Source organism: Carettochelys insculpta, chromosome 11 (genome assembly GCF_033958435.1).
Source record: "Carettochelys insculpta isolate YL-2023 chromosome 11, ASM3395843v1, whole genome shotgun sequence".
In the NCBI taxonomy this organism is placed as follows: domain Eukaryota; kingdom Metazoa; phylum Chordata; order Testudines; family Carettochelyidae; genus Carettochelys; species Carettochelys insculpta.
In genome coordinates, this window is record NC_134147.1 from 33,343,080 (window position 1) to 33,369,936 (window position 26,857).

Here is a 26,857-nt window from a genome sequence, read left to right on the forward strand (position 1 = left end):
TCATTCTGATGCTTTCTAAAACTGAGCAATGTCTTTTTATATTTCAAGGCAGATCCCTGACCCTGAACATTCAGAATTACACTTAAATACCTGCACAAGAAATCACTTTCCAATTTATCGTATATTGCAGGAGGTGTTGCTCGATATCTCTGTGCAAATTAATATGTACAAGAATTTTCAATTGGACTGGCCTACAGCAGTATGACTCAGACATTCCCTGACAGACTTAAGGGCTTTAGCTATATATAGTCATAGTGGAAAATATAACAACTAATAAGCCTGTGATACTTTCAGGACACATATTTTCAAAGGGAATGCAAATCCATGTACTTTCATGTGTGCATTTAATTGTAATAAAGAGCTGGAGGTTCCAACCATTTGTTTTCTTTGTGTGAATATAAAGGACTATTGCCAACTTGCTAATGCAGAAGGAAAAGAATAAGCTACAACAAAGAGCTGAAAGGTTTATTTAAAAATACTTGAGTCTCTTATTTTGACATTTGTATAGATACCTCACAAGATTAGACTGTCATGAAAAACATCTGTACTTCTAGTTTGAGACTACAGGGACAGAAATACCATAAGAACATCTTTTCTTGTGGCATTTCCCTGGTAACTTATTTCGGTGTTTTGTGTTTTCCACATCTGCCAAAACCATAGAGATAATAAATAATACAATAATAATAATGATGATGATCATCATCATCATCTCAGTACATGATTTTAACCATTTTTCCACTTGCTCCAACATTTCTCAGTTCACCTGTTAACACAATGAATTAACTTAGTCTTGTATGAGTATGTGCATTCTTAGAATATCATATGAGGGGGGTATTTCAATATAACTAAAGGGCAATCCTGCTTTTATATATCCATTATTTAGGTGTGGATGACAGGTCAGTAAAAAATGTATTTGGGGCCAATGCTATTCTGATAAAGGACAATCTACATCTGATGAAGTCTTCTGGCTGCTCCAAGGGGTAACTGGCTGTTGGTGTGTTCAGTGCATTTAGATTTCACATGAGTACTAACTAACAATCCTAATGATACTTTTGCAGCATACTATACACTGAATTAAAGTAGTACCATACTTGATTTGCTGCTGTATGACAGTGCGACAAGGTGAAGTGGCATTTTCTAGTGCCCATGACCAAGAACAAACTATGTGCGCACTCTATTTTCACTCTGGCCCAACTTCTGATTGGGGCCACTGGAAACAAAATATCACCAAGAAGTACAGATGAGAAGAACGAATTATCTATTTTCCCCGACCTAGACTCAAAGTCCTTAATGGATACTTTTTATTGAACCAAAGTACTTGCTAATATGAAAGCTGAATATATTTCTTAGAAGTACCATATTGGCTCAGACAAGAGCTCCAATAAGACAAATTTTTGGTAATAGATTTTGAGATAAGCATAATTTGTCCATTGCACATGGGGCTAAACTGCCAACTTACGTCATATAAAGCACAAAACATCTTTCCATTACTGACCTGGATCAGATTTGACTTAATATCCTAGTGATTCAAAGTCGTCTGTTTTATTAGCAATGGGCTATGAAATCTCTGTAGAATTCTATTTTTAAATCTGAGTAAATTGGATCATTTATGGACACTTCCATCTAAAAAATAAACACAATTATTTTATCTGAAAAACACAATTCTCAATAAGGAGGAATAATTCTTTGTCTCTTCTCAACTTTGTTAGCTTCATTTCCACCTGTTTCAAGAGAGCAAAGATATGTGCAGCATGAATGGAGAATCTGCAACACTGCCAACGTGCCTTTCTTCTTTTTTCATAGGTGAAAAATTGGATTTTTTATATTCAACCATGTAACAAATACCCATTTAAAAGAATTATTTTCACACTTCTCTATGGGCTAAGGTTTGGTTAGCAGCCCAGAAATGCCACTATTTCAGGGTCAAGTGATTTATCCATTGAGTTTCATCATTCCCTTGAAGCACTGAATCTCAGAAGATTGATGCAAATTCAAATCAGCCAGTGATGCTTTGACATTTCTGAAGTGTTTGAATATGGCTCAGCTCATCCACAAAGGAATTCTCTTTTCCAGCAAGTCAAGCTCTAGCACAGAATGTCTGATTGCCGACACTGCCTATGGTCATATCTGGAGGGCTTCGCTACCCACAAAAACTAACTCAGTTCCCCCACGCTTGTTGACACACAGAAGAAGCAGTTTATCAAGTTACTATATATCTGAAAGAAAAAACAAACAAACAAACAAACAAAACCACCATTCACCTCCCCAGCTAGCTGTGAGCCTTTTCGCAGCATTCATCGGGGTTGCTCTTTACTCTTGGCTCTCATTATGGAACAGAGAGTTGCAAAGGGGCTAAGACTTTTGGCTCCTAAGTCCTGTTAAGATGAGCAAATGCTGAACTGGAATTCTCACAGAGCTTCACTGTAACATGTTCTCTGTCAATAATGTCTGTTTGTGTCTTGATGGAAATATTCTTTCTGAATGTCATCCAGCAGATGCCATATAATTTGACATTGGTGCAGGGTAAATCTAGGTTAACAGATGGGATTTAGGGTAGAAGAAAATTCAGTGTCATCTTCCTCACAGTGCTACATCATTAATATACCCTGCTGCATAAGTTCTAACTATACCAGTCATTCAATTGTTCACAACTACACCCACATGAAGTAGCAAAACCATCAAAACATGTATGACAAAGAGAAGGCCATCTTAAATTCCAAAGGCAATATTCTAAAGAGTAAGTATCCCTTATATGAATAAGGGATACATCTCAGCCAACAAACATCTGTAATGTGAACATGGAAATTTCTTCCATGTCTGAGGTAAATAATTTTTTTTCAATTAACTGAAAAGAAGTATCTTAATTCTTTATCGTGCGGTACAATTTGAATCTCATACAAAGATTCGCTTTTTTCAAAAGGCAATATCCTCTAATAAAACCACCATCGTTCGTTATTGTGATAGTATCGGTCATTGCTTTGTATTTGGGGGAAAAATCTTGACAAAGCTTTTCCTGAGATTACTCATCTCTTGCATTGATTACTGGATAAGCAACCCCCCACAGAGAATTCTAAAAATATTAATTCCACAACCTTTTAAGAAAATCTAAAAACCTTGTCTTGGAAGATGATCAAAGATGAAGTAGATATGAAGCATTTAGTGAAACATAAGGCCTAAGGTAGTTTTTTTTCTGCTCCTTGTTTCCATTTAAGCAGTTCATTCTTGTATGTGGTGGCTCCACATGAAGAGACTGACAAAAGAAATTCTGATCACATAACATGAAACCCACATATGTGGAATCTTAAATATGAAGAGATTTGCTTTGCTTCATTCCTGGCAAAGTTTCAGCATGTAGCAAACTAACAATTAATTCTGGTATTGCGCTTCTTCATGACTTTTTTCTGTTCGAGCTAAAGAAGATCTTAAAAATAAAAGAGAAGAAAGAAAGCTGCAGTGACCTGAACAAATTATTAGGAGAGAAAGCATGTTAATTTGATAACACCAACTTCACTTTAGTAAAATTGCATTTCCTAGCCTCCCAACAGCTGCATATCAAATGTAACACCCCACTTTAAGCTCCTGGCTGTCTGAGGTACTCAAACTCTCCCAAAAGCCTTCTTTTCACACTTTTAAAGTTAAGGAGTGTATTGTTATGAAACACCATGGTGACTATGCAGTTTGTATATGCAATTTGGGAATAGATCCTATCTGTTTGGCTAGATGTCAACAACATTACCATATTTATCAATCTCCTGAGACTGTGCAACACTGAAAAGTGGCAGTTAAGTCACTATCTAATTGCACAGTGTCTTTCAGGAGGATGCTGGCAACTGGCAAACCATGAAAAAAATGCAGAGGGAAAAAAGTGACATTTTTTCTGTCTCTCAAAATATTACCAATGATACCAAAATGAGTGCAGTATTTTACGGTGGTCAGATCTGCCTTCCATCTAGGCAGTTCTAAGCATATATATAGACAAATGGAACAGGTGTATTGTCCTTTCTTTGAACTCTGAAACCTAGGCAAGAGGAAGCCAGATTCAACAGTAAGGCTCTGTCTGGACTGCAGGCTTCTGTCAACAAAACTTTCTGTTGACAGAGTGTGCTTCCAGACTGCAGATCTGTCAGCAGAGATCTGCCTGCCAGGAGCACTCTGCTGGCATCCCTGTGCACCTCGTTCTCCAAGGAGGAAGGGATGTCTTGACACAGGTTTTTTTTCCGACATTTGGACCCAAGCAAACAGGCCAAATGTCAGAAAAGCCTCTCTCAACAGAGCTGTCAGCAAAAGATATGCTAATTAAATGAGTTGCACAATTTGCATATCTTTTCCTACAGTTCTCAGCAATCTAGACATAGCCTGCAGGGCTGTAACAAAGAGCAAGGTGTCCCTGGCAGTGGCTACTCCTAACTACTTAGGGAAAGCGCTGAAGGTCAGAATTTTCTCTCTCCTGCTCTCCGAGTTTTTTAAAATTTTCCCTCATAGGTCATGTTTTCCAGACCTTTAATCCTCACTGTTCGTCTTTTGACCTTCTTTAGTTTGCCCACATCAGTACAGAAAAATAACTCCCAGAAATGGACACATTACTCCAACTGAAGCCTGATAAGGGAAGAATTAATTCTGTGTGTCTTGCTTATAGCGTTCCTGTTAATATAACCCAGAATGTTGTTTGCTTTTTTTTTTGCGACAGTATCACACTGCTGACTTATATTTAGCTTGTATTCCACTATGAGCCCTTGGTGCCTTTCGCCTTTCTAGGCAATCGTTTCCCATTTTATATGTGTGCAACTGATTGTTCCTTCTTAAGTGGAGTAGTTGGCATTTGTCTTTGTGGAATTCCATCATATCTACCTCAGATCATTTCTCTAGTTTGTTCAGATCTTTGTGAATGTTAACCCTATGTTTCAAAGCATTTGCAACCCTTCCCACTTTGGTATCATCAACAAACTTTATACGTTTACTCACTGTGCCATTATCTAAATTGTTCATGAAGATATTGAACAGAACACCAGTCCCATGCTCTCCCTAATCTCCCATTGACCACAGACTTTTCTTTCCACTGCCTAGTTCACACCCAGGAACCTGCTCCCCAATCACTTTTTCCAGTTTTATCAACTCTCAAAATTTTATTATGTCTTAAGATATTTAGAGTACTGCTCACCGCCCAAGCAGATAGAATTGAGAGCTTGGGAGGTAATCACAGCTTTTATTTAACTGAGTTTTTAAATTAACTTCTAGCCCTTATGGTTGCAAAGACAGACTGAACTGCATCTCTCCCAAAGGAAGTATACCCTCAGGGCTCAAAACCAGGAAACAAAATATATATATTGTTTTTACCAAAAACCCTTCATAATTTGTAAGCCAATCTCATGATTTGTGAGAGGAGAGTGATCACTTAGTGTTGTCAGTACTCATCTCTCTCATTGTCTGTCGCTCTCCCAAAAATTCTTTATAGATGGATTTGCTGTGCAAAGAAGCAAACTCATCTATCTCATTGAAACATGTTCCTGCACATGCAATTATAGTTATATACCATATTCCTATATTTTATTCCTAGCAGAATACTGATTCTACTGCACAGGAAGGTGGCACTTCGACTCTTTTGCTTTGATTAGAGTAGGGTATGAAGGTAAAATATTTAAGGACTACAGCACTAGGGCAATTCTGACTTACATCTGTGTGATATCCATTGTGTTGTTCTGTAACAGTATTTTCAAGAAGGAGACAAACATGTCCCTTACTTGAAAGAAACTGTTCCCCTGCTAATCAGTTAAAGACAATCCTGAACCCATTGCCCCAGAAAAATCAACAACAGTCTTGCCAGAGTATAATGACTAGGTAGAAATAAGAACTATACTTCAGGATTTGGCCTTAGAAGTCCCATTGATTAGTGAACCTTCATTTCCTAAAGCTGATTAAACTGTTTGTTAACAACAAAAATCTCTTTGCTGCTGTTCAACGGAAGCTAACATTTTTAATTACAGTAATTATCTCATATCAAGGATTTGTTTCCTCTTTACTGTGGAACAAGCAGTGCTGCAGACACACAAAGAGGAGATGCATGTTTGCACGTTTATATAGTTTACAGAGATGAGACACTAGAATTACTACATTAATGTGTTTTTATGAAATGAATGTTTGGAATATGCTATAGCAATGGACACTGAATAGGCCTTCACTCATAATTTTGTTTAAGTAGTTATCAATTTAGTGCCTAAAATGAAAAGTGAAAACAAAAAATCAGAAATAATTGGAAATGACAAAACCTAACTCAGATGTTGTGGCCTCAGTCTGCCTCCTGCATGGAAGACCAAAATATGGCAGTTAAATGCAAAAGAGAAAATTCACAGCCATATTGATGTAAACTGGCATTGTTCCACAATGTAGCTATAATTATCAGAGAAGTAGCTGTGTTAGTTTGTATCTTCAAAACCAACAAGAAGTCCTGTGGCACCTTAAAGACTAAGCTTTCATGGGCAAAGACCCACTTCATTGGATGCACGACATTTTGGGAAGTAAAGGCATGCCCATGGCTAGACGGCATTCCGGCACTTCGAAATTTAACACTTTGAAGTTGCCACAGGGGGAGAATTAGCCTAATGAAGTGCTGCATGTTCATCACAGTACTTCATTAGTAATCTCCCATCAGACTGATCACCATGCCCCTTTCGAAGAAGGGGGCAAGTGTAGACAAACCCTTAGAGTAGATTTGCATTATTTTTTTAGTTAAATATGGCGCATGCTACATGTTATCAAGTCCACTTTTCTTTCCTTCCATTTCTTCTTTCTTATCAATAGCACACCACTTCCTCTAGCAAAAGAAATTAAGAAGTCCTTGCATTAAATTAGCAACTGACAGGCAGAACTTAAATGGAGATCAGGACCAGTGGTGGTATTGTATTTAATCCAAAGGTCATCTAGTTAGCTCCCCTGTACATGGCACCATGAAGATAGCTACTCCAGGCAGTTAAAAATCATAATTAGATTTTGGTTTCATAATGATAACAAGAAGACAGAAATGCTTTAAAGTTTATTAAATCTAAGGGCAAAATGAAGAAGAACAGTGACACTCTTAAGGTCAATGTGTGATTAAAAAGGATACTATGAAAAATGTTCATTTAAATTTATAAAGGAACAGTGGTGAAGTTGTTAGTCCCTGAAGTAGTGGTAATTGGGCTTCCTCTCAAGAATAATACAGAAGTGGTAGATCCTACAGGAATCCACTGTGGTATTCCCAGACAATATTTTTGGTTGCTTTTCTAGTCCTGCTGCTTTGGGAATTCAAATAAAAATGTCAGAGATGAACACATATTGTTCTGACTATGCATGGTAAGAGAGAAGACACCCACCGGTAATGAAACATTTGTAAAAACAAAATTCTCCTCTTTTTGCCATTCCCATCTTCACAGAGCTACCAACTTGCTTAGGTTATTTGGACAGATCTTACACATTTACCAGGATATCTCATATTCTGTCTGGACTCTGATCACATTTTCATTTCCAACTTCTCCAACCCCTCCTCTCATTCCCCACAAATATTCTCTCTTCTCTATTCCTTCTGCATTCCCTTCCAAACAGCAGCATTGGCTTCTCTCTGCTCTCCCATAGAACTTTGCCAGGACACTTGTTTCTTTAATCTCATCTTTTTGCCAAGCCTCTGAAGAAACTAGAGTGGGATGATGAGGGTTGCTTTTAGAGGGGACAGCGTTGCTCTGGGGAAAAGCCCTCCAAATGGGTTGGGGGGGAGTTTTGCTGATGTTTGGTTTCTGTTCCTGTTATTTTAATTACTGTCAAAGGCAACCAGAGCAGCTGCAGATGGACTGATTTAGTATTATAAACTTAAAAAAAAATAGTAACTAGTGATGGGGCAGATAGATCTCATACCATCCTAAATCTATTTATAAAATGCATCTCTCTATCTCTTGACTAAACATAATTTCTTTCAACTTCTGCCACCAAGACATACTCTGCATTGGTACTAAATCACTCTGTCAAGTAGCTCACTGAATATCATCTGTGTAAAATATTATACAAAATTTAGCCCCAAAACAAACCCTTACATATGCGTAGTTGTACTTGCTCTATCATGGCCTAATGTGTCACAGGCATTCTTGCGAATAGACATACTGTATTGTTTGCCCCTAGATCTATTTTTTCTTAACTCCTGTGACACTGAAGACAAAGTTTCTCATTATCTAAAAGTTCAATACTCTGATAATCATATTCACATGTGGTGGCTAGGTGTGCTGTAATAAACACTCTTTTTTCTGAAGTAAGATTTGGAAAACCTTTTGCAAAGAAAATTACTGTCCTGCTGATTACTGGTCCATGTTTGGTATGAGTGATTAGTTAACAATATCTAGTAGTTCTGATGAAAACATTCATATTCAACTTTTTTTCATAAAGTGATTACTAATCAAGTGTGTACTCCCTCTGACTCTTTGTCTCCTGTGATTATACAAATCAGATGTGACTTTTTCCTTTCAGAATAATGACATCAAGCTTGACTGTGACTGACTTAAGCTGAGTGAATTAGGTTCATGTAATGATTCCCTAAGTCAACCAGTGGGATAGGGGTTAAGAAAATCTTATCTCCTGGGTGATATCAAGCACCTGAAGAAATAATTATTTACCTTCCTGTATTCCTGTAAGAAGGTGGAGGGCATCAACTCCTACCGAAGACAACAGGTTTTGAGAACACTCTGTACTCTACATTCAGGGCATTCAGAGTAAGAGGTATTTAAGCAAATATTTAAGAGGATTGTTTTCATTCTGTAGTTATAATTGAGAAGCTATTTTTGGGGAGAGGAAAGTTGATTTGAAAATATTATTCAGAAAATTGATGTATTCATTTTACTGTATAGACTATGTGGGTTGATATTTTAAGAGTAGTTTATAAAAAGCTGAAAATTCAGGAAGTATATATTTCATATATTTTCATATGTAGCCATATTCAATTTAAGTGATATTTAACATTTGCTCACTAGCCTAATATTTCTTAAGTGTAAGTAGAAGAGGCTAGCAGCATCACACCTCTAAGAAGGAGAAGATATTCTTACATTATCAGCAACAAACACCACTCGGGGAAAAATGCTGAGATTCAAGTTTCTATTTAAGTATGTGGAAAAACTTTCTTTAATGTGGCACAAATACAACTCACCTTAGTGGTATGAAAAATAAGAGAAGGAATGGTATGGTATGCTTTTGTGAGTTAAAATAGTTACCCAGGAAGGAAGGAAAAAAAGGCAAAGTTTTCTTCACACCAGTGACCTGGCACAAAATGCGAAATGTTACTGAAAATTATGCAGTTAGCCTTCAGAGCAAGCTTATGAAGTAGGGGTCAGTGGAAAATATTGGTCATAAATAAGAACCAAAAAAAATTCCAACATTTATTGTACTATTGTGTATTCCTAACCCAAACCAATGTAACAGATCATTGAATATATTTGCTTTGTGTCCAGTGCAGCCCAAGAAAGCAGTTGGCAAAGTTCATTTTGTGTCACTGATCTTGGGAGTCAGTCTGTAGTGAACTGGTCCTCCGATTAAAATAAGAATGGATGCTGCTTTAATTTATATTGACAGCTGAACATTACAAAGGATCCTACTAGTACAGCCTCCAGTCCATCTTTCTCTGTGATATGGCATCTTCCCCAGCCACCAAAAAAGGACAGGTGTTGGAACCCCCATTGGAGTATCACACCATTCAAGCATCTGTGGGAAAAGGAGGAATGCTAACATGGCTCATTAAAACATCTGTCAATGAACTGCCTTAGAATGCATCCCGAGCCAGACCCTGTACCCCACCAATCATCTGTCCTATCCTGAGCTCCCTCTTGAATGCTAAAACCCTTGGCTGCAGACCAGAGTTCCCTCGTGTACCTCCAAAGCTCTTATCCAAGCTCCAACCCAACCCTAGCTGTAGCCTTCACCTTCTCCCACACCATAGTGACTTGTCCCATGCCAGCGACCTGTCCCTTACCCTGAACCTCTCATTTCTGGCCTGATCCTGGTGCCTAAAGGAAGCCTTGAGCCGATACATGCTACACCCCACCACCACCACCCACACAAAAAGGGCTGTGTGTGGATCATAACAGATTTTCTCTGTAGGTCAATGGTCCCACACAGGAAAAAGGATTGGTTCCTCACCTCTGATATACAGCACATGCATGTGTACATTTGTACTTTAGAGGAAATGGATTTTGAAAACGTCAGGGAGTACTGACCCTCTGAAAAGTCAGCCCCCTTTGAATATCTCAAGTTAGGCATCCAGAAGCTAAGACACCAAAATATGTTTAAGAACAGCCCTTTTCAAGATCTGTATAAGGAAAGTGTATAGTAATATGTCCGTTGCCAATTAACACAGATTTGATTATTTGAAATGAAGCAGATCCCCAGCTGTCCAAGCCATAATTATTGTCTTTGAGATCTGTGCTACACACTAGGCACTTCCTAGCACAGGGGTCTTCAACCTGTGGCTCCACAGCCTCATGCAGCTCTTTAAGGACTTCTTTGTGACTCCCAACACTATAATTGCAAAGTAAAAAAACAAAAAACCCTCCTGATTATTTTCAATAAATGGTGAACATCTAAAAGCCCAACAAGGAACAACTCATATCTAAACAGCAAACAATATATTATACCTCAAAACATTAGATAACTCCCCCTTTGATATATGCAATGTATTTTGGTTTATGACACTCTATCTTTGTTTAGATTCTATTGCTACTAAAGTCTTGATTTTGTATAGGAAAAGAAAACTTGTAGGATTCCTGCTGTGAAGGGCGACACACATTTTAAGAAAGAAAACTGAAATTAAATGTGCAGTAACATGGGCATAATTAAAGTGAGTTGAGGAGTTAAAGTCAGGAAGACAGTAGTACAAACACACACATGCAAAGTTGGAGGAAATAGATCGAGTAAAAGTTTGTGAATGTCCTGCAGTAAATATATATTGTATTACAAATCATAAGAACGGCCATACTGGGTCAGACAAAAGGTCCACCCAGCCCAGTAGCCTGTCTGCTGCCAGTGGCCAGTGCCAGGTGCCCAGAGGGGGTGGACCGAAGACAATGATCAAGCCATTTGTCTCCTGCCATCCATCTCCAGCCTCTGACAATCAGAGGCAAGGGACACCATTCCTACCCTTGGCTAATAGCCTTTTATGGACCTAACCTCCATGAATTTGTCTAGCTCTTTCTTAAATTCTGTTATAGTCCTAGCTTTCACAGTCTTCTCCTCATTGTATGTGCACTGGTCTTAAAGTAGGTGCTACAATAAGTATGTTTGATGGCATTTATTAAGGATTGTCTTGTATTCAAATACATTGCGGCACTTCACTTGTAGAGGTTTCTTTCAACCAAATTCAAGAAAAATGGCTTTTCTTGCTATTTTGGTTGTTGACCTCTATCTTAGCATATGCAGAGGGAAACATTTTATGGCATTAAATGTAGAACTTGTGACTCTCCAAAATGTGATAGTAATAGATGGGGAAATCCATCATACTTGAACAGAGCCAAAGAGCCTCTGGGAAACTTTCTGCCCAGTCCAAGGTAGAGCATCCTCTCCTGCAGAAAAGTCCTGGCAGAAACATAACTTAACCAGTACAGTCATCCACTGCCATGACCCTTGCATCTCACCTAAACCCCTATGGAGCACTGATGAATTCTCAGTGCCCCAATAAGGCTGTTCACCATCTGCCACTTCAAGGGATCTCCATAGCCTATCCATGATGCAGTAAACCTGCACTGCAATCCAGGCTTTAAGACCCTCAATAATCAAAACACTACATCCCCATGGAGCAGAATACTTATAATCATGTGCTTAAGTCTCATTGATTTCAATGGGACTTAACCATCTGTTTAAGGGCTCTACTGAATCAGGGTCTAAAGCCCAAAGGCACAGAGTGCAACATTTTTACACAACTCTGTATTAAAAGCAGACAATACTAAGCTATGATACTGTTGAACATATAATCCTTCAGCGGAAATTGACTTACACTTTATTGATTTATTTTCCTGTCTATCAATTTAAATGGAAAAAAAACATTTTCATTTTATTTATTTATTTTTTTTTGTCAGAAGAAATATACTGGTTAACTTTTGGGAGCAGATGCTTCCTGCTAGAGACAAAAAAAAAAAGAAGAAAAAGATGACATTAAAATATCCATTTTCATTTAATTTAACGTCATAACCAAATGATACAAACGATAACATGGTCCATTTTATATCCCTGGAAAGCCTTCATGATAAGAAACACACACACACACGGGAGGTAACTGTTTCACCAAACAAAAACTAAAACCACCAAATGGTGATTGACATTCTAACTGACAAAATTATCTGAGACTTTATCATCACAGATCAAATGCAATGGTATAAATTGTTCTGAAACAAGACATACTTAGCTATGGAAAAACATTTTATACCATGACTATTATTCACTGTGAATGTTTGGAAAATTATTTAGAAAGAAGGTGTGCAACACCTAGAAAAAATTCTTCCTCCTCTTTCCCCATCACACTTTAAACATGACTAAGCAGATGGCAAATACAGGTTGCAATTATGGATGGATGAACTGGTATGAATATGGCAAGAACCTTTTCGTGGTTAAAGAAAGTTCAGAAAACATTTGCCTTTTGTTTTCTTATACACTCATCCTTTTTTTGCTTTCAAATTCCGAATAAAAATATCATTACAGTGTGCACAGGGAACATCTATTCTTACAGTAGTTTTCATGCAGCTTAAACCAAGGTGTACCAGAAATCTCATGAGGACATTCTTTTCTTCATAATGAGATACTCAGAACACTTTCTAAACAAGAGAAGTTCAGAGTGACCACACTGCACCTTTAAGGGGCACACAACTGCTGCAAAAGTGGTCAGCAAGGGCACTGAGTCATCCCCTAGAAATGCAGGGTTTAAAGGAGGCAGCCATGTGACTTAAGCCATTTTACACATTGCAGGCTGAAGAGACTCAACACAGCACCTCCTCACATCTCAGCCAAATGGCACACTTTACTACCTTTCCGAGGGTGATCCCAGCATAGCAGACTCTTTGCCTCACTTCTGCATAACAGGTTTCAGAGTCTGATACCAGGAGCCAGCCAAAAAACTAAGGCTGAGTCTATACTATGAGATAAAATTGAATTGAAGGCATTTAGCTCGATTGTACTAAGTGCCTGTCTGCATTATAAATACCATTAGCTTGATTTATGGAGCAGTAAAATCAATATAATATCATTATCAGAATATCATTGAAACCTGGTGGGTGCAGCGCTCAGGTCGAATCTAAAATTCTGAATGAAGGCTCGTGAAAAAGTGCCATGTCTTTAAATTGAATTCATTAGCCTCCAGAGATGTCCCGTATGTACCTCATAATGCCCCACAGTTCTCCTCTCTGGCCTCTTCCAACTCCACTGCTTTCAGGTGTGCAGGAATTAGGCAACAGGAAGACCATTTCCATTTGGCACCTGGAAGCCCGTGGCTATAGGGTCATGCTTGTGTAGTACCCAGAGGCACTGAGACCGCACCTGGGGTGAGTGAGGCCATACAGCAGAGACTTTACTCACCCCAGATGAGGTCTCAGTGCCTCTGGGTACTACACTTGTATGAGAGGGTGAAAAACTTCTTTTCTCTCTTTGCTATTAGCGCAGCTGTGGGCCTGTGGTTCTGTGTCTACCTCTGCTAGCTGTCTTTCTTTCTGTGCTGCCTGGTTCTAGTCCCTGCCCCCCCCACACACAGCATGTGGTAGCTAGGCTGTGGGTGGGGGTTCTGCCTGTATGAGAGGCTGAGAAACTTCTTTTCAGCCATTTACATTTTGTCCTGAACCCCATGTCCCCTCCCTTCCCTCCCCAAGAGGCGCCACACAGACTGGAACTTTCCTGCACCCAGCTGCATCATGTGGCTTGACCCTAAACCAATAAAAGTACGTGCTGAACATGCCGCCAAACAGCTTGTGTGTGGTGAGGGTCCTCAAGCAGACAGGGGAAAACCTCCCTCAGCAGCTAAGATATTCAAGGGTTGGCAGCTATTTGGGGGCCTTGCAGCCAAACAGGGGGAGGTATCCCTTAGTAGATAAGATACTCATGGGCCTTGCAGCTGTCTAGGGATAGTCTGTCTTGTCAGTTAAGATATCCGAGTGCTGGCAGCTAGTTGCCAGTCCAAGAATTTTACCTCTAGCAGCACAATATGAATGCCCCCGACCTGTCCCTCTTTATCATGGCCCCAGGTCTGAAAAACCAACAAAATAAAACTGGAGTCCTATTCCACTATTCCTAGCCTGAGTATTCCAGTAACAGGCCTGCTTCTATCAAAAAGAATTGGGAAGAAGGGTGCTTTCAAAAGTGGGGTTTTCTTCTGAAGGAACCTTGTCTACACATCTGTTTGTGTTTCAATAGCAGCCCCTTTTGGAAGTGAGATCCCACGGGAGTATGCAAATGAGGTGCAAGATATTTAAATTCATGCCTCATCTCCATTTTCAATCGGCTGCATTTACATGCCCCTTACAAAAGAGAGGGGTATTGTAGACAGAGTCTGAGAGTTTAATTGATAAAGTATATAGCTTCACTATTGACCCAGTGTCAATATAAGTTACAGCTTGAGTACAGAATATTCAGTGTTTTCTACTACGTAAAATGCACATAAATGTTCTGCCAATTTACTTGTCTATACCTTTTGTGAAGTACTTTGGTTAGAAATGCCGGAGGATACAATATAGACAGTATGATATCACAGAATATTTAAATATCTTCTTTAGGTATTAATAGGAAACTAAGACAGAAAAGTGTCACCTGATCTAAAAAAAATTATATGCATTAGTGCATTATAGTTCTGAGAAGAATAATTAATGAGATAGTCGTGTAGACCGAGTAAAAAGGAATGCAAATATTTGATCTTCCTTTGAATGAAGATGCTAGAGCTCATTTTAATGTGTGAAACATGTTCTGCAGATTCTTTGGAGACCTGGCCTGACAGACAACTACAAAACAATGTTCCAACAGAGGAGTTCTTTTTCTTTACATAGTGTCTCTTTTATAAAGAACTTTTCTTTTCAAATTAACTGAGAACATGAATTCTAATCAGAAAGTTTTGTTAGTCCAGGAGGATGCCAATTAAATTTCTAAACATCTGTGCAGACACAAGGGGGATAACTAAGAGAAGTGGATTAGAAAGTAAAGTTATAGCAAAAGGAAAAAAGTACACAAATGTTGAGAAAGATAAGCAGCATTATTTGGAAACAGGTGTGTTTGTATAAATGGTATATGTACTTCACTGTATATATATTTATCTATGCTTTCCACACAGAAGTATGTATGTGTGCATGTGTATTTTAGATAGTAAATAGTCTGTATGTGCATGCACACACACTTGGTTTTTTTTATCATATATTTATCCCACTACAAGACAACAAAGGCATAAAAATGTTCAAAGAATTTTATCCTCCCAGAAAATGTATCATCACAAACAGCGTAGAGTAGTACCGCATAGTATGGCATGGCAGCTAGGCAGATACAGAGGGGATATCCAATTTTACGAGACTCGCAAGTTATTTAGATTTAGTTTAACTTATGTTGAATTGATGTCATGCCTCTGAATCATACCATATGTAGATCCATGCACATGGTCAGTGCATTTGTTCACCATTGTATCAATTACGTATCAAAAGTGTTCAAGTCAATAAAGGAGCAGATAAGAAACTATGACAGAAGGAATATTAGAATAGAATTCTTACCCTCTATAGTTGCTCTCTTAGGAAGAATGGTGATTGCTCCCTCAGCAATGTCTTCTTGCTGAATTAGTGGGTTTAGTTTGGAGCCCCAAGTGTCTGATCCCACCCACAGAAAATGACCAACTTGATCAGCCCTTTTTGCTGCAGCAAGGATCTGCCTGTAGAAAGACACATACAATTCACACATGAATGCAAGATGAAGGGAATGGTACTCAATCACTCTGGAAGAATACCAAGGATAGCAAGACTAATCAATGATCAGAAATAACATACACTTGTATCTAAATTTTAGCTCAGAAATTTAAGAAACCACATGATTAGAGTTCGGCAAATCTGCAGATATCCACTTTAGCTCTGCAGGTACCTGCACCCGCAGATACAGATTTGTGTATCTGCTGCTCATTTTTGCAAATACTGATGTGGATATGGAAACAAATTTTGTATTTAGAACATTTACACACATCTGTGGATGGGGATATCTGCAGATCATTTTTGTAGAGGCAGATATCAATTTAGTAATTGATCAATAGTATCAATTCAGCACAGGGCTCGACACATGGTCAGATGGCAGAACAGTCATCTTCCTTTTTGCTCTTTTATTTTAAGGGTGTAATCCCAGCACCATTTAAGTTAACCTGAATTTTACCACTGACTTCTTCCATGGATTTTCATTTCAGCTTTTTTGTGAAATCCTAGTAACACTTGTTACAGTTACATGAACTGGCAGAACCTTCAAAACTCTCTGGTAACTTAGAAACTATACCATTTGTGGTAAAGGGTAGATGGGGATTTAATTACTTTTACATTAATTAAAATATCCAGAGAAGGAAATCAACCGTGATCTGTGCAGGTGCTATTGAACATCCAAATCATTTTATCGCTAACAGCTGCAACTGCAAACTGCAAATATCTTGTTTATTAATACTGCCATTTGTAGGGTGCCCATCAATGCAGTAAATATAGCAACTTCCATCCCAGACACTCCAATATTTTACACATCTAGTATACAAAAAACAAGCAGTTCTATAGCATCTTGAAGACCTACAATTTTATTCATTAGGTAATGAGCTTTTGCGGGTAAGATCCACTTCATCAGATTATCAGATCAGATCAGTGGGTTTTACCCACAAAAGCTCATCACCTAATATATAAAATTGTTAGTCTTTAAGGTGCTACAGGGCTGCTTGGTTTTTGTTAAGCTGCAGCTACCGCTCTTAAAATATAGTATAATGCAGTCTCATAACTTCTCTGTGAGACAGGTTTAGGTTAGCACCATACTTGAGTCACAGAAGCATAAAATTCCAAGCCTGCAAATTCTTGCACCCCGGTGAGGTTCTGCCCCCACCCAGGGCCCCCTTCCAGTTAATGAGGCTCTGCACATTTGTCGTTGTCTGCTTGCCCACAACACATTGCAGTGATTAGTGATTTGCCCTGTTGCAAAGTGAGTGAAGAACAGAACCCGTAAGTTCTGATTCTGAAATCCTTGCCATAGCCACTAGAAACCATTGTTCATTAGTTTATATTTTAATTTAAATGTATAAAACAATGTCTAGATAGATTTTAAAATTGTGTCATAGTTACATCAGTTTGTTTCTATGTGCATGTAAAACTGGCATAACTACAGTGAAAAAATAGGTAGATAGTGTAGGGCGGGGTCAAATGTGAGGATGGGGTGGAATAAATTGGTGGTTCTCTGAGCTCTACTGCAGATTAATTCCCACATGTGTTTAATTTATAATGAAAGAGGTGCTGGGGCTCAATTTATTTATTAATTTTATAACTAATGTGGCAAGCCAAGAGGTGCTGGGGATATGAACTGCTAAGTCTGTGGCTGAGTCTACACTACCCTCCCTTTCGGAAGGGGTATGTAAATACCACCAATTGAAAATGCAAATGAGGAGTGGATTTAAATAACTCACTCCTCAGTTGCTACTCTTGAAGGATTTTGCGTCCAAAAGGGGCTGCTTTTGAAACACAACAGCCATGTAGATGGGGCTCCTTTGAAAGGGAGCCATGCTTTCAAAAGCACCCTTCTTCCCAATTTTGTATGCTATTCATACCTTTTCATGAGGTCTTGCATACCTCAAAGTTTTATTTCACCTAAACACTACTTGTTTATAAAATTAGACATAAAAATAATGTCCCAGGACTCCATTACTGAAAAAATGGCTTACTTTCTCATTTTTCCCATGTGATTATCAAATAAGTCAATTGGAATAGGAATAGAGTATTTACATGTCAATGTATAGTTTATAGAGCAGTATACAAAAGCCAGTGTATGAAATTCTAGTTTGTACTGACTTCACTAATAGTTTTTTATGTAGCCTTTCATAAAATAAGGCAAAAAACTAAATGATATCTTGATATACCCCCAAGAAAATTGCTCCATAGCCTTGGCTGAGAACCACTTATCGAAGATATATCAAAATATACCATTTGTTCTTCTGCTATCTCTCCATCCACAGATTCCTACCAATAGATGACTCCATCCATGCTTTGTACATTCTTGTTTACTTTGTCTACTCCATAAAGCTATTAAGCAAAAATGTATGAATTCCTTCAGTCACACTTACTTTATGTCTTCATCATTGGCAAAAATAACAATGGCCCTGGCATTTGGAGTGTCCAGGAGCTGCTTGACAATTTTATCAAAGTCGATGGCCTTTTCTTTGCGGTCTTGGGGAATTTTCAGGGACTGGGCAATGCAGAGACCACCTTTTTTGAGGGAAAAAAGAAGAAATCTGTAAATGAAGAGCAAGGAGAAGAATCTGGAAAATACTCAGAGGTCAGAAGATAGAAGAAAAAAGACATCAATACTTAATCACCATCTTTTAAGAGTATTTATGCTTCTAAGCCATTCTTGCAGCTTTTTTTTTTTTGGCCTCTTGGCAAGTGTATGCTATGTAATGGTTTTTATATATATATAGTGCATGTGGTTGGGTAGAATCACAGATGGACAAAAAATAAACCACATAAGAGAGAAAAACACATTAACCAAACAGTGGATGTGATGGAAATGGGCAAGATAAAAAAAATAATAAAAGTAAACAGGAAAGCAATAGAGATTGATAAAGATATTTTAAACATTTAAATCACTTAAACTACAGAGCAAATTTATTTAGCATAACAACTTTTAACAGACTAAATAGAAAGAAAATCCAGAGAAATCAAATGAGGAATAATATGCAAGCCTAAATATTGTCAGTACTCAGATAACAATGAAACACACAATTACATATGCAAGTGTCAACTTTTAAAGTGAATGGGGTTACTGCCTCTGAGTAACTACTCATAACAGAGTAAGTACTTGCAAGGTGTAACACACAGGTAGTAATCAAAAGTACAGAACAACAATTGCAGTCAGTATCCTGGTAGCAAGATATAAAGCCCTGATGCAAAAGCAACTCAATAAATATAATTCATATAATTATGTTTAATTTATTAATCTTCCTTTAGAAAAATAACTTCATTTATTATTTCACATCTTCAGTGGAGTTCTTCACGTCAAGGGAAGATGAATTCACACTAATATCTTTTTTCTTTTGTTACCTAATTATAATATCTTTCATCTTAGATGCAAATTCTCTCCCTCATAATACTTCACAGTGTTAATTAATGAATTCTCAGAGATGCATAATAGGAAACAACAGTGAGGGTAAGTAATTAAGTAGTTGAAGCAAAAGAGAAAGGAGATGTTTTCAGATAAGATTTAAAAATAAAGGGTGAATTGCTAAGGTGGATGGAAAGTCTATGCCAGACCAATGGAACAGCAGAAGAGAAGGCTTGAACACCACTATGGCTGTGGCCACACTAGCCCCCTCCTTTCAGAAGGGGCAGATGCTAATGAGGTGCTGCCATGAATATGCAATGCCTCATTAGCACAATGGCAGCTGTGCGTGATTTGAAAGTGCTGCTTTTGAAACGCATGCTGCTTGTGTAGCTGGGGGCTTTTCAAAAGGACACACTAATTTTGAAAGCTCCTTCTTCCTAAAACCAAATGGGAAGGAGGGGCTTTTGAAATCGGGGGTCCTTTCAAAAGGCCCCTGCCTACACAGTCAGCATTCGTTTTGAAAGCAGCACTTTCAAATTGCGTGCCCACCATTATGCTAACGAGGCACCTCATATTTATGGCAGTGCCTCATTGGCATCTGACAAAATCCCTCATTACCATGGCCCTTCTGAAAAGAGGGTGCTAGTGTGTCCACAGCCATGAGAAAAATATAAGACTATAGTTCTAGGTCTCATTGCTGTCAAAATAATAACTTCCCCAATGTGGCTTTGTGTGTTTGTGTGAGAGGCACTAACGAAAGACTAAATACTCTAAGCAAACCCTCAAGTAGCCAAGCACATCTGTGAATAAATGTGTGGATTCAACAGAGACAAAGACTCTGGCAGATGGGCCTTGCATTGAGGTAGACAGAGAAAGCCATTAATATCTACTTGCCACGAAGTGACTTAAGCTTCATGGCCACACTCTCTCCCTTTCTATCCCTCAGATTGAAAAATCTCTCTGTCTAAGGAGAACTTAAACTTATTAGCTGTGAATTTAAAGCACTGTTACTTTAAGGCCTCTCTGGCACTCCATCAGGCCTTGGCTGCCTCTTTGTCTCTCACTCGAGTGCCTCCTATTTCTCCGGTAAGTAAGATTTGAGGACTTGGGAGAATTCATTGGATGGGGGGTAGGTGAAAGCAGATTGTTGCAAAGTGCCAGAACCATCACTTGAAAATATATACACTCCTGATACAATGTTCTTTCAAGAGGCTCCTATTCTGACATAGCAGTGAACAGAAGTAGGCATATTTCACAATGTCAAGATTAAGGAGCCTTAGTATCCAGGATGAACCATGATCTAGACATATCGGGAGATAGCGCTGAAATGCTCTGTAATCCAGTATAACTCTCCATAATTTAGATACAAATAGAAAAGAGGATGTTTCAAGGTACCATCAGATGGAGATCCCCTAACATGCACACCAAATGATGGATGCGGACAATGAGCATATTTTAAAGTACAGTATCATCAAGAAATGGAGAGGAAGATTGCTTACAACAGGCTTTCCTAAGGCGTGCATGACAAGGTACACACATAGTGTTTCTCTGCTCTGAAGGTTGATGGTAGGAGAGAGTGAATATAAAGAAACAGAGCAAGGTGGGGTTGAGAGGTATCATAACTGCAAAGCCTTTCTGTAGCTAAGGCTACAGCTGCATATCTTTTGAATCAAAAGAAACATGATTCTTCAGATAGACCAGTCGATGTACCTTTGTGACAAAGCTTGTGATGAAATTACTAAATATTGAATAACTTGGTGATATTTGCTATATTAGTACTTGACAGAAAAGTTTAAATACCACAGGCTTCAAATGAAGCAGCCATACACCAGACAGATATTATGTATACTGTGTGCCAGACAATTTCTGGTGTCTGCATGGAAGAGAGGCACAATGCAGCTGCAATGAACACTAGTCGTGGATTCCAAGGAATCTTTTTGGGTAGAGCAACTGGGACGAAGGAGAACTTAGTCAAGGCCCATTTGAACTAGAACCAAAAGCCACGCCTATAGTCACTGCTAAGAAAAAAGGACGCTGTGAATTGGAACTAAAGCAGTGGTGGATAACTTGCAGCCCAAGGGCAACATAAGAATGGCCATACTGGGTCAGACCAAAAGTCTATCCAGCCCAGTATCCAAAAGTGGCTAATGCCTGATGCCCCAGAGAGCCTGAACAGAACATGTAGCCATTGAGTGATCCCTCTCCTGTCATCAATTTCCAGCCTCTGACAATCAGAGGCTAGGGGCTCCATTCCTACCCATCCCGGCTAATAGCCATTTGAGGGACCTATCCTCCATTAATTTATTTGGTTCTCTTTTGAATTAGGTTAAAGTCCTGGTCCTCACAACGTCCTCCAGCAAGGAGTTCCACTGGGCTACCCATGCAGCACATGGGGATTCAATGTGTGGATTTGCGAGACATTTTGTTTACTGTTGCCCATGTACAGGACTGTCAGATTCTTCTGATTTCCATCAGGGTGGTTTTGTTCTTACTGATGTTATTAAAGTGTCACACATTTAAATCAAGGGCACATAAAGTGAGGTGCATGCTGATTGCATGCAACATTGATTGTGAGAGCCAGGCACTCCCTCTGCATCCAAAGTGCTGCTCTGGTTCCGTCAGCATGTCACGCAAATTCTAGGTATGCAAACATAATTAGCGAAACTACCCTATTCAGGGATGCTGTTTTGCCTGTAACAATATTGCAGCCCACTGAGATAAAGGAGGGTCGCTCAAGCACCCCACTCACTAGCTTAGGTTGCCCATTGCTGGGCTAAAGGAAATCCGAGTACAGGGATCAAAGAAACTCAGGGTTCTGAGAGCATTATGTCTCAAAGTGCTGCTTTTTCTGGCTGCAAGGTTCTATGGAATTTTCTTGGCTGAGGTTTTTGAAAACCAAAGGGCCAGTGTAAAGTCTTGGTGTCATTTTTGCTACTTCCCTTCTGAACTAAATAGGACTTGCATGCATATTGTGAATAGAAATAACTAAAGGGAAAATACCTTAAATTTATATCACCAAAGTGTCTTCCAATTAGAAAACAAGTCACCAAACAAATAAAAAAATCCCAAACAAATCTGCTGTAATTCAGCAAGGGCCCGCTATATATGCTTTCTTGCCTCTTCTTTGTTGTCTTCCCCCCCGCTCCCCAGCTTCATCCCCACTCAATCTGAACAGACCAGCACACTGCAAAAGAGCAAAATGTATTTAAAGTAACGTCAAGGTGACACACATCCAATGCTATACTAACAGCATTAGATTGTATTTCCATTCAAGCTTATAAACTCATAAGGAAGAATTTAAAGTTATATTGAACAGCTCATTACTGATTGACTCGTGTCATTTTTAATTCTATAACAATAATATATGCCCAGTGAACCAGATGGGGAGTGGACAAAAAATATGTTTCTTACTGTTACAACTTGTCTGAATTGCATATATAGAATAAGTTTTACTTTTTTGTACTCCACCTGCTCTCCTAAGACAAGGGAAATGTGAGTTATTTAAACTGTCAAATTAATTCACAGAGTTTCTGAAGTAAAACCCTCTGAGGGAATTAAGTGGTAAAATTGTAAAAGTTGCAAATTAAGGATTTTGTCACAAGACCACTGAAGTAATATATTACTTTTCTCTGAAGGAGAGGAACTGACAAATGCTCTGAGTAGCTACAAACTGTGATAGCAATTAGAGTGAATTAGAGTGAGTTCTTCAAGTTAAACTGATCCCGGATCGTTCCACGTACAATAATTTCATGTCATATGGATAAGAGCTGATACTCTATAAATTCAGAGCACCAAGGAAACTTAGAGTCAACTCACAGATCACTTTCACTAAGAATAATGCCCTAGATCCATTGCTCATTCAGAGAGATTGTTGCTATTCTGCTTTTGTCTAGTGACTGAATAGGAAAATAATTGATATTTTGCAACCTAATGCAGAAGTGTTTGTGATGATAAATGGCAAATTGAAGAAATCCAAAAAGAAGATTTGGATTTCAATACATTTGACAACCTTGCTGGCTTTCAAGTAATGCAGCTGCAATGGACACTAGTTTAAGCTGCCTCCCTGCCCCATCCTTCTATCCCCAGTACAGTATGTTCATCCCAGAAGGAAGATGTTGGATACTCATATTTCCATTCTACCTGGAGAAAGGCAGATATAGTGGTCTGGAAACATAAGTGTATTTCCCTTTGATGTGTGCTGAGTCTCTTCCATCAATGTCAGTAGGAGTTATGCAAGTGAATCAGCTTGGAGAATAGCTCTTTGATTAAGAAAAGTAGTTTTTTTTTCCTTTTTCTTTCTTCTTTTCTCCCCATAGGAGATGATGTGGAGATTCGTGGATAGTAATATAATTATCTTGAAGAATTCTGTCATTTTGCTGATGCAGTCAGAATAGATGATTAAGAGGAACAGAGTTTAAGATGGGATTTTGACTGTATCTTCACATTTTGATACATTGCGACTTTGAACATGCTTTTTGGGGTAGGAAATGGCCAGCAATTTGACTCTCATCTACAGGACAGCAGGTGGAACAAGCAGTTGTGTTCACAAAAACAGGTGCATTAAACGGAAGGCTGAGGGTAGCAATTTGACACATATTGTATATTCCTAAAGTTTCCCAAGTTGTTGTTCCAACATCCCAAAGATACTTACATAACCATGACAGTTTGGAGAGCTGTTCATGTGTTTTGCAGGATGATGGCAATCGCCTCTTGAAACTATTTTTTGTCTCCCTTGCTATTTGTAGAATTGTAACAGTCTTATTTCAGGCATTACAGTATTAACCTTTCTCTGCTCCAACAAAATATTTCTGTGGTAAAAGATCTTTGAATGGACTACCAGGAATAGATCTGACAGAGACAGCAGCCTGCTCCAGTCATCCTTTTGGTCAGCACAAAAGGCACAAAGATAGTACCAGTGATCCACAAAAAGGAGCAGGCACAAGACAAGCTTTCCCCATATTATAACTTGAAAATTGCTTGGTTTTATGTTACTTGCCTTCCCAGTGGTATGAGCCTTTCTGGCAGACATATTAAATTGCTTTACATTGTTCTAGTCATTAAACTTCCCAAAAGTGCAGGACCCCAGCAGTAGAGACACAACAGGAGGGGATTGCAGGTAGGTTTAGTTATTCAGAGTCTTGTAATGAGCTCAAGCACATGGGCAAAGTTGTGACATTTCAACAGTTCACTACAGCTTGGAGGTTTGAGCATGAACAGATTATGGGACTACTCAAAGTATCTGTCCAGATGACGGATCCTTTGCAGTCATCACTGGATTAAACTGAGTTGTTTTTAAAGTTGCTCCCCCTCTTTTCATACACAAAACACAGAGTGAATGAATATTGAATCACATAATACATTCACTCCCTAAAGCTTCCTATCAAGTCTATTTTCAGATGGTGAGATGTAGCATTCTTTACATCACAGCATGCAATGTGTCATCCTCCATTACGTGTAAAGCTACTTATTTTGCCATTCTCCTTTGGGACAAGGCAAAGACATTGACATCGGCTCAACTATACAATGATAGTGCTTCTCTCCAAGGAGGGACTGAGATTTGTAAGGCCATATCAAACCTGGATAAGGCACGAACATTAAAAAGTGAACACAGCAGTCAAACCAGTGCCACTCATATGAATGCAAAGGAGCAACCACTGCCTTAAAAAAAGGTTTCAAAGGTCTCTTAAAATTCATCTAAGAGTATTCCAACTACAGTTAGTTTGCTATATACTGTTACTTAAAATTTTGACATCTGTGATGCAAGCTTCATACCTGTATAGTCTGTAAGAAAAATTAAAGAGCATCCTAAGAATTCCACTGCCACACTGCCTCTTTGTTTTGTGGAAAATTTCTGGCTTTATTGTTTTTAGTTTCCTTAGGTCACTTACTGACATTTCTGGACCTCAAAGAACCTGCTTCAGCCTGGCAAAAAAACTAGCTCAGCCCATTTAAAACCAAGCTTGAACTTTTTAACCATTGCAGATGTGCCCCTTCCTTTCCCCACTATAACATACCCAAAGAACCAAGCTCTTAATGCTAACATACTTAGCTAAGGACCAGACAAATATTTCATTCAGAAGGTTCTATCCATGCTGCAGCTCTAGTGGATGGTGCAAAGAGTTATTTTTTTTAAAAAAATCAAAAAAGAGCTGGAAATAATTTGAGGGGAAAAAAAGGAAGTTTGGCTTCCATAGGTATTTATTTATTCATATTTGTTTTAGAACTCTCCAAGCCAAACATGCACCCATGGCTCATAGCGTCTTTTTCTTATATTTAAACATAACACACCACAGGGCATTACAAACCATACAAGTCTAAGGGTTATGGTGGCCATCTCTAGGACCCCCTTCCTCAGGCAGAGAATGCTGTCAGGAGTTAAATCAACCCCTTCTATTGTAAAACAAAAATGTAAAGCCTAGGCATTTGGAACATGAAAGAGCACGTATATGATACCGACAGTGTAACCACAAGTGAGGAAGAAAATTCTGAATTAAACATGAAATTTTGGCTTGACCCAAAAGCTCCCTGGAAATTCAAACACATATAGATTTAGAATACTGCCATTTTTTCTCAGAGATCGGAACAGATTGTAAGGGGAGAGATGCACTTCAACGTTTCCTGGAGTTTTTCCTTTTATCTTTGCTGTTTTATTATTTTAGGCTGGGATTTTCAAAGCAGCCTAGAGAGCTCATTAATTCCCATTGCATCTCAATGGTATTTGGGTGCCCAACACTTGAAAAAAATCTTTTTCCGTAACCTGTTAATAAAAGTTATCCTTAATAAAAGTGCCAGCTTGTTTCTCCCCTTTGCAAAGGCATATCTGGATCACATTAAGGAAGTTTAAGATTATGTACCAATTGAGCTAATGGAAAAGTTTAACCAGCAGATCAGATTGTGGACTTTCCATGGCAGGGAGTCTTAGGGTGCCCATTCAGCACCTAGGACTAGGGGGTCATGACCCTGCTCACATCAGTCTCATTTCAATTTGCTGTTATTTAAATGTATGTTGTTTTCCTCAAGTTCCCAAATATCTTTTGGAAGCAGCCTCCCAGTAGGAATGGACACAATTGAAGAAACAGGTCCCATTTCTGCACTAACCCTGGGTTCTCCAAATTATGTCACTTTCATAGTAGGCAGTGTTAATTAAGCTGAGTAAAATCTGATGCAGGATCTGGCCCATTATTCATGCAGAACTACAAATGTGCATAGAATAGGCTAATACATAATACTAATACATAATAATTATTAAATATACATGGGACCTGCCCCAAAGAATTCACAATCTAGCAGAAAACAAATTTGGAGGAATAATGCAGGAGAGTCTGGGTGTGGGAATCCCACTGGTGAGAGTGGAGAGGAAAGATTCTCTACTTTACCTTGTAGCACAGCAGAGAAAGTCTAGCTTGGTGGTAGTGTAGGTAGTTTGAAGAATCTACTCATACTCTGGGCTAGTTGCAGAATGATGAAGCCCTCAATGCAAATGAAAATAACCTTGTAGGCTGCCCTAATTTACAGCAACCTTCCTCATATACCAACAACCTGCTTTGCAACCTGGAGTAGCTCAGAATATTGGTAGGATTTTATA

At 38.7% G+C, this 26,857-nt stretch overlaps 1 protein-coding gene across 2 annotated transcripts in view; it reads right to left on the reverse strand.

Moving 5' to 3' along the window:
* GRM7 (glutamate metabotropic receptor 7) overlaps positions 1-26,857 on the reverse strand; it is a 534,523-nt gene that overhangs the window by 249,103 nt on the left and 258,563 nt on the right. For both annotated transcript variants that reach the window (XM_075005038.1, XM_075005037.1), the window contains exons 3-4: positions 18,296-18,437; positions 15,726-15,880 (exon numbers count right to left, since the gene is read on the reverse strand). In XM_075005038.1, the coding sequence (XP_074861139.1) occupies positions 15,726-15,880; positions 18,296-18,437 (297 nt within the window). The remainder of the gene's footprint in view (positions 1-15,725; positions 15,881-18,295; positions 18,438-26,857) is intronic.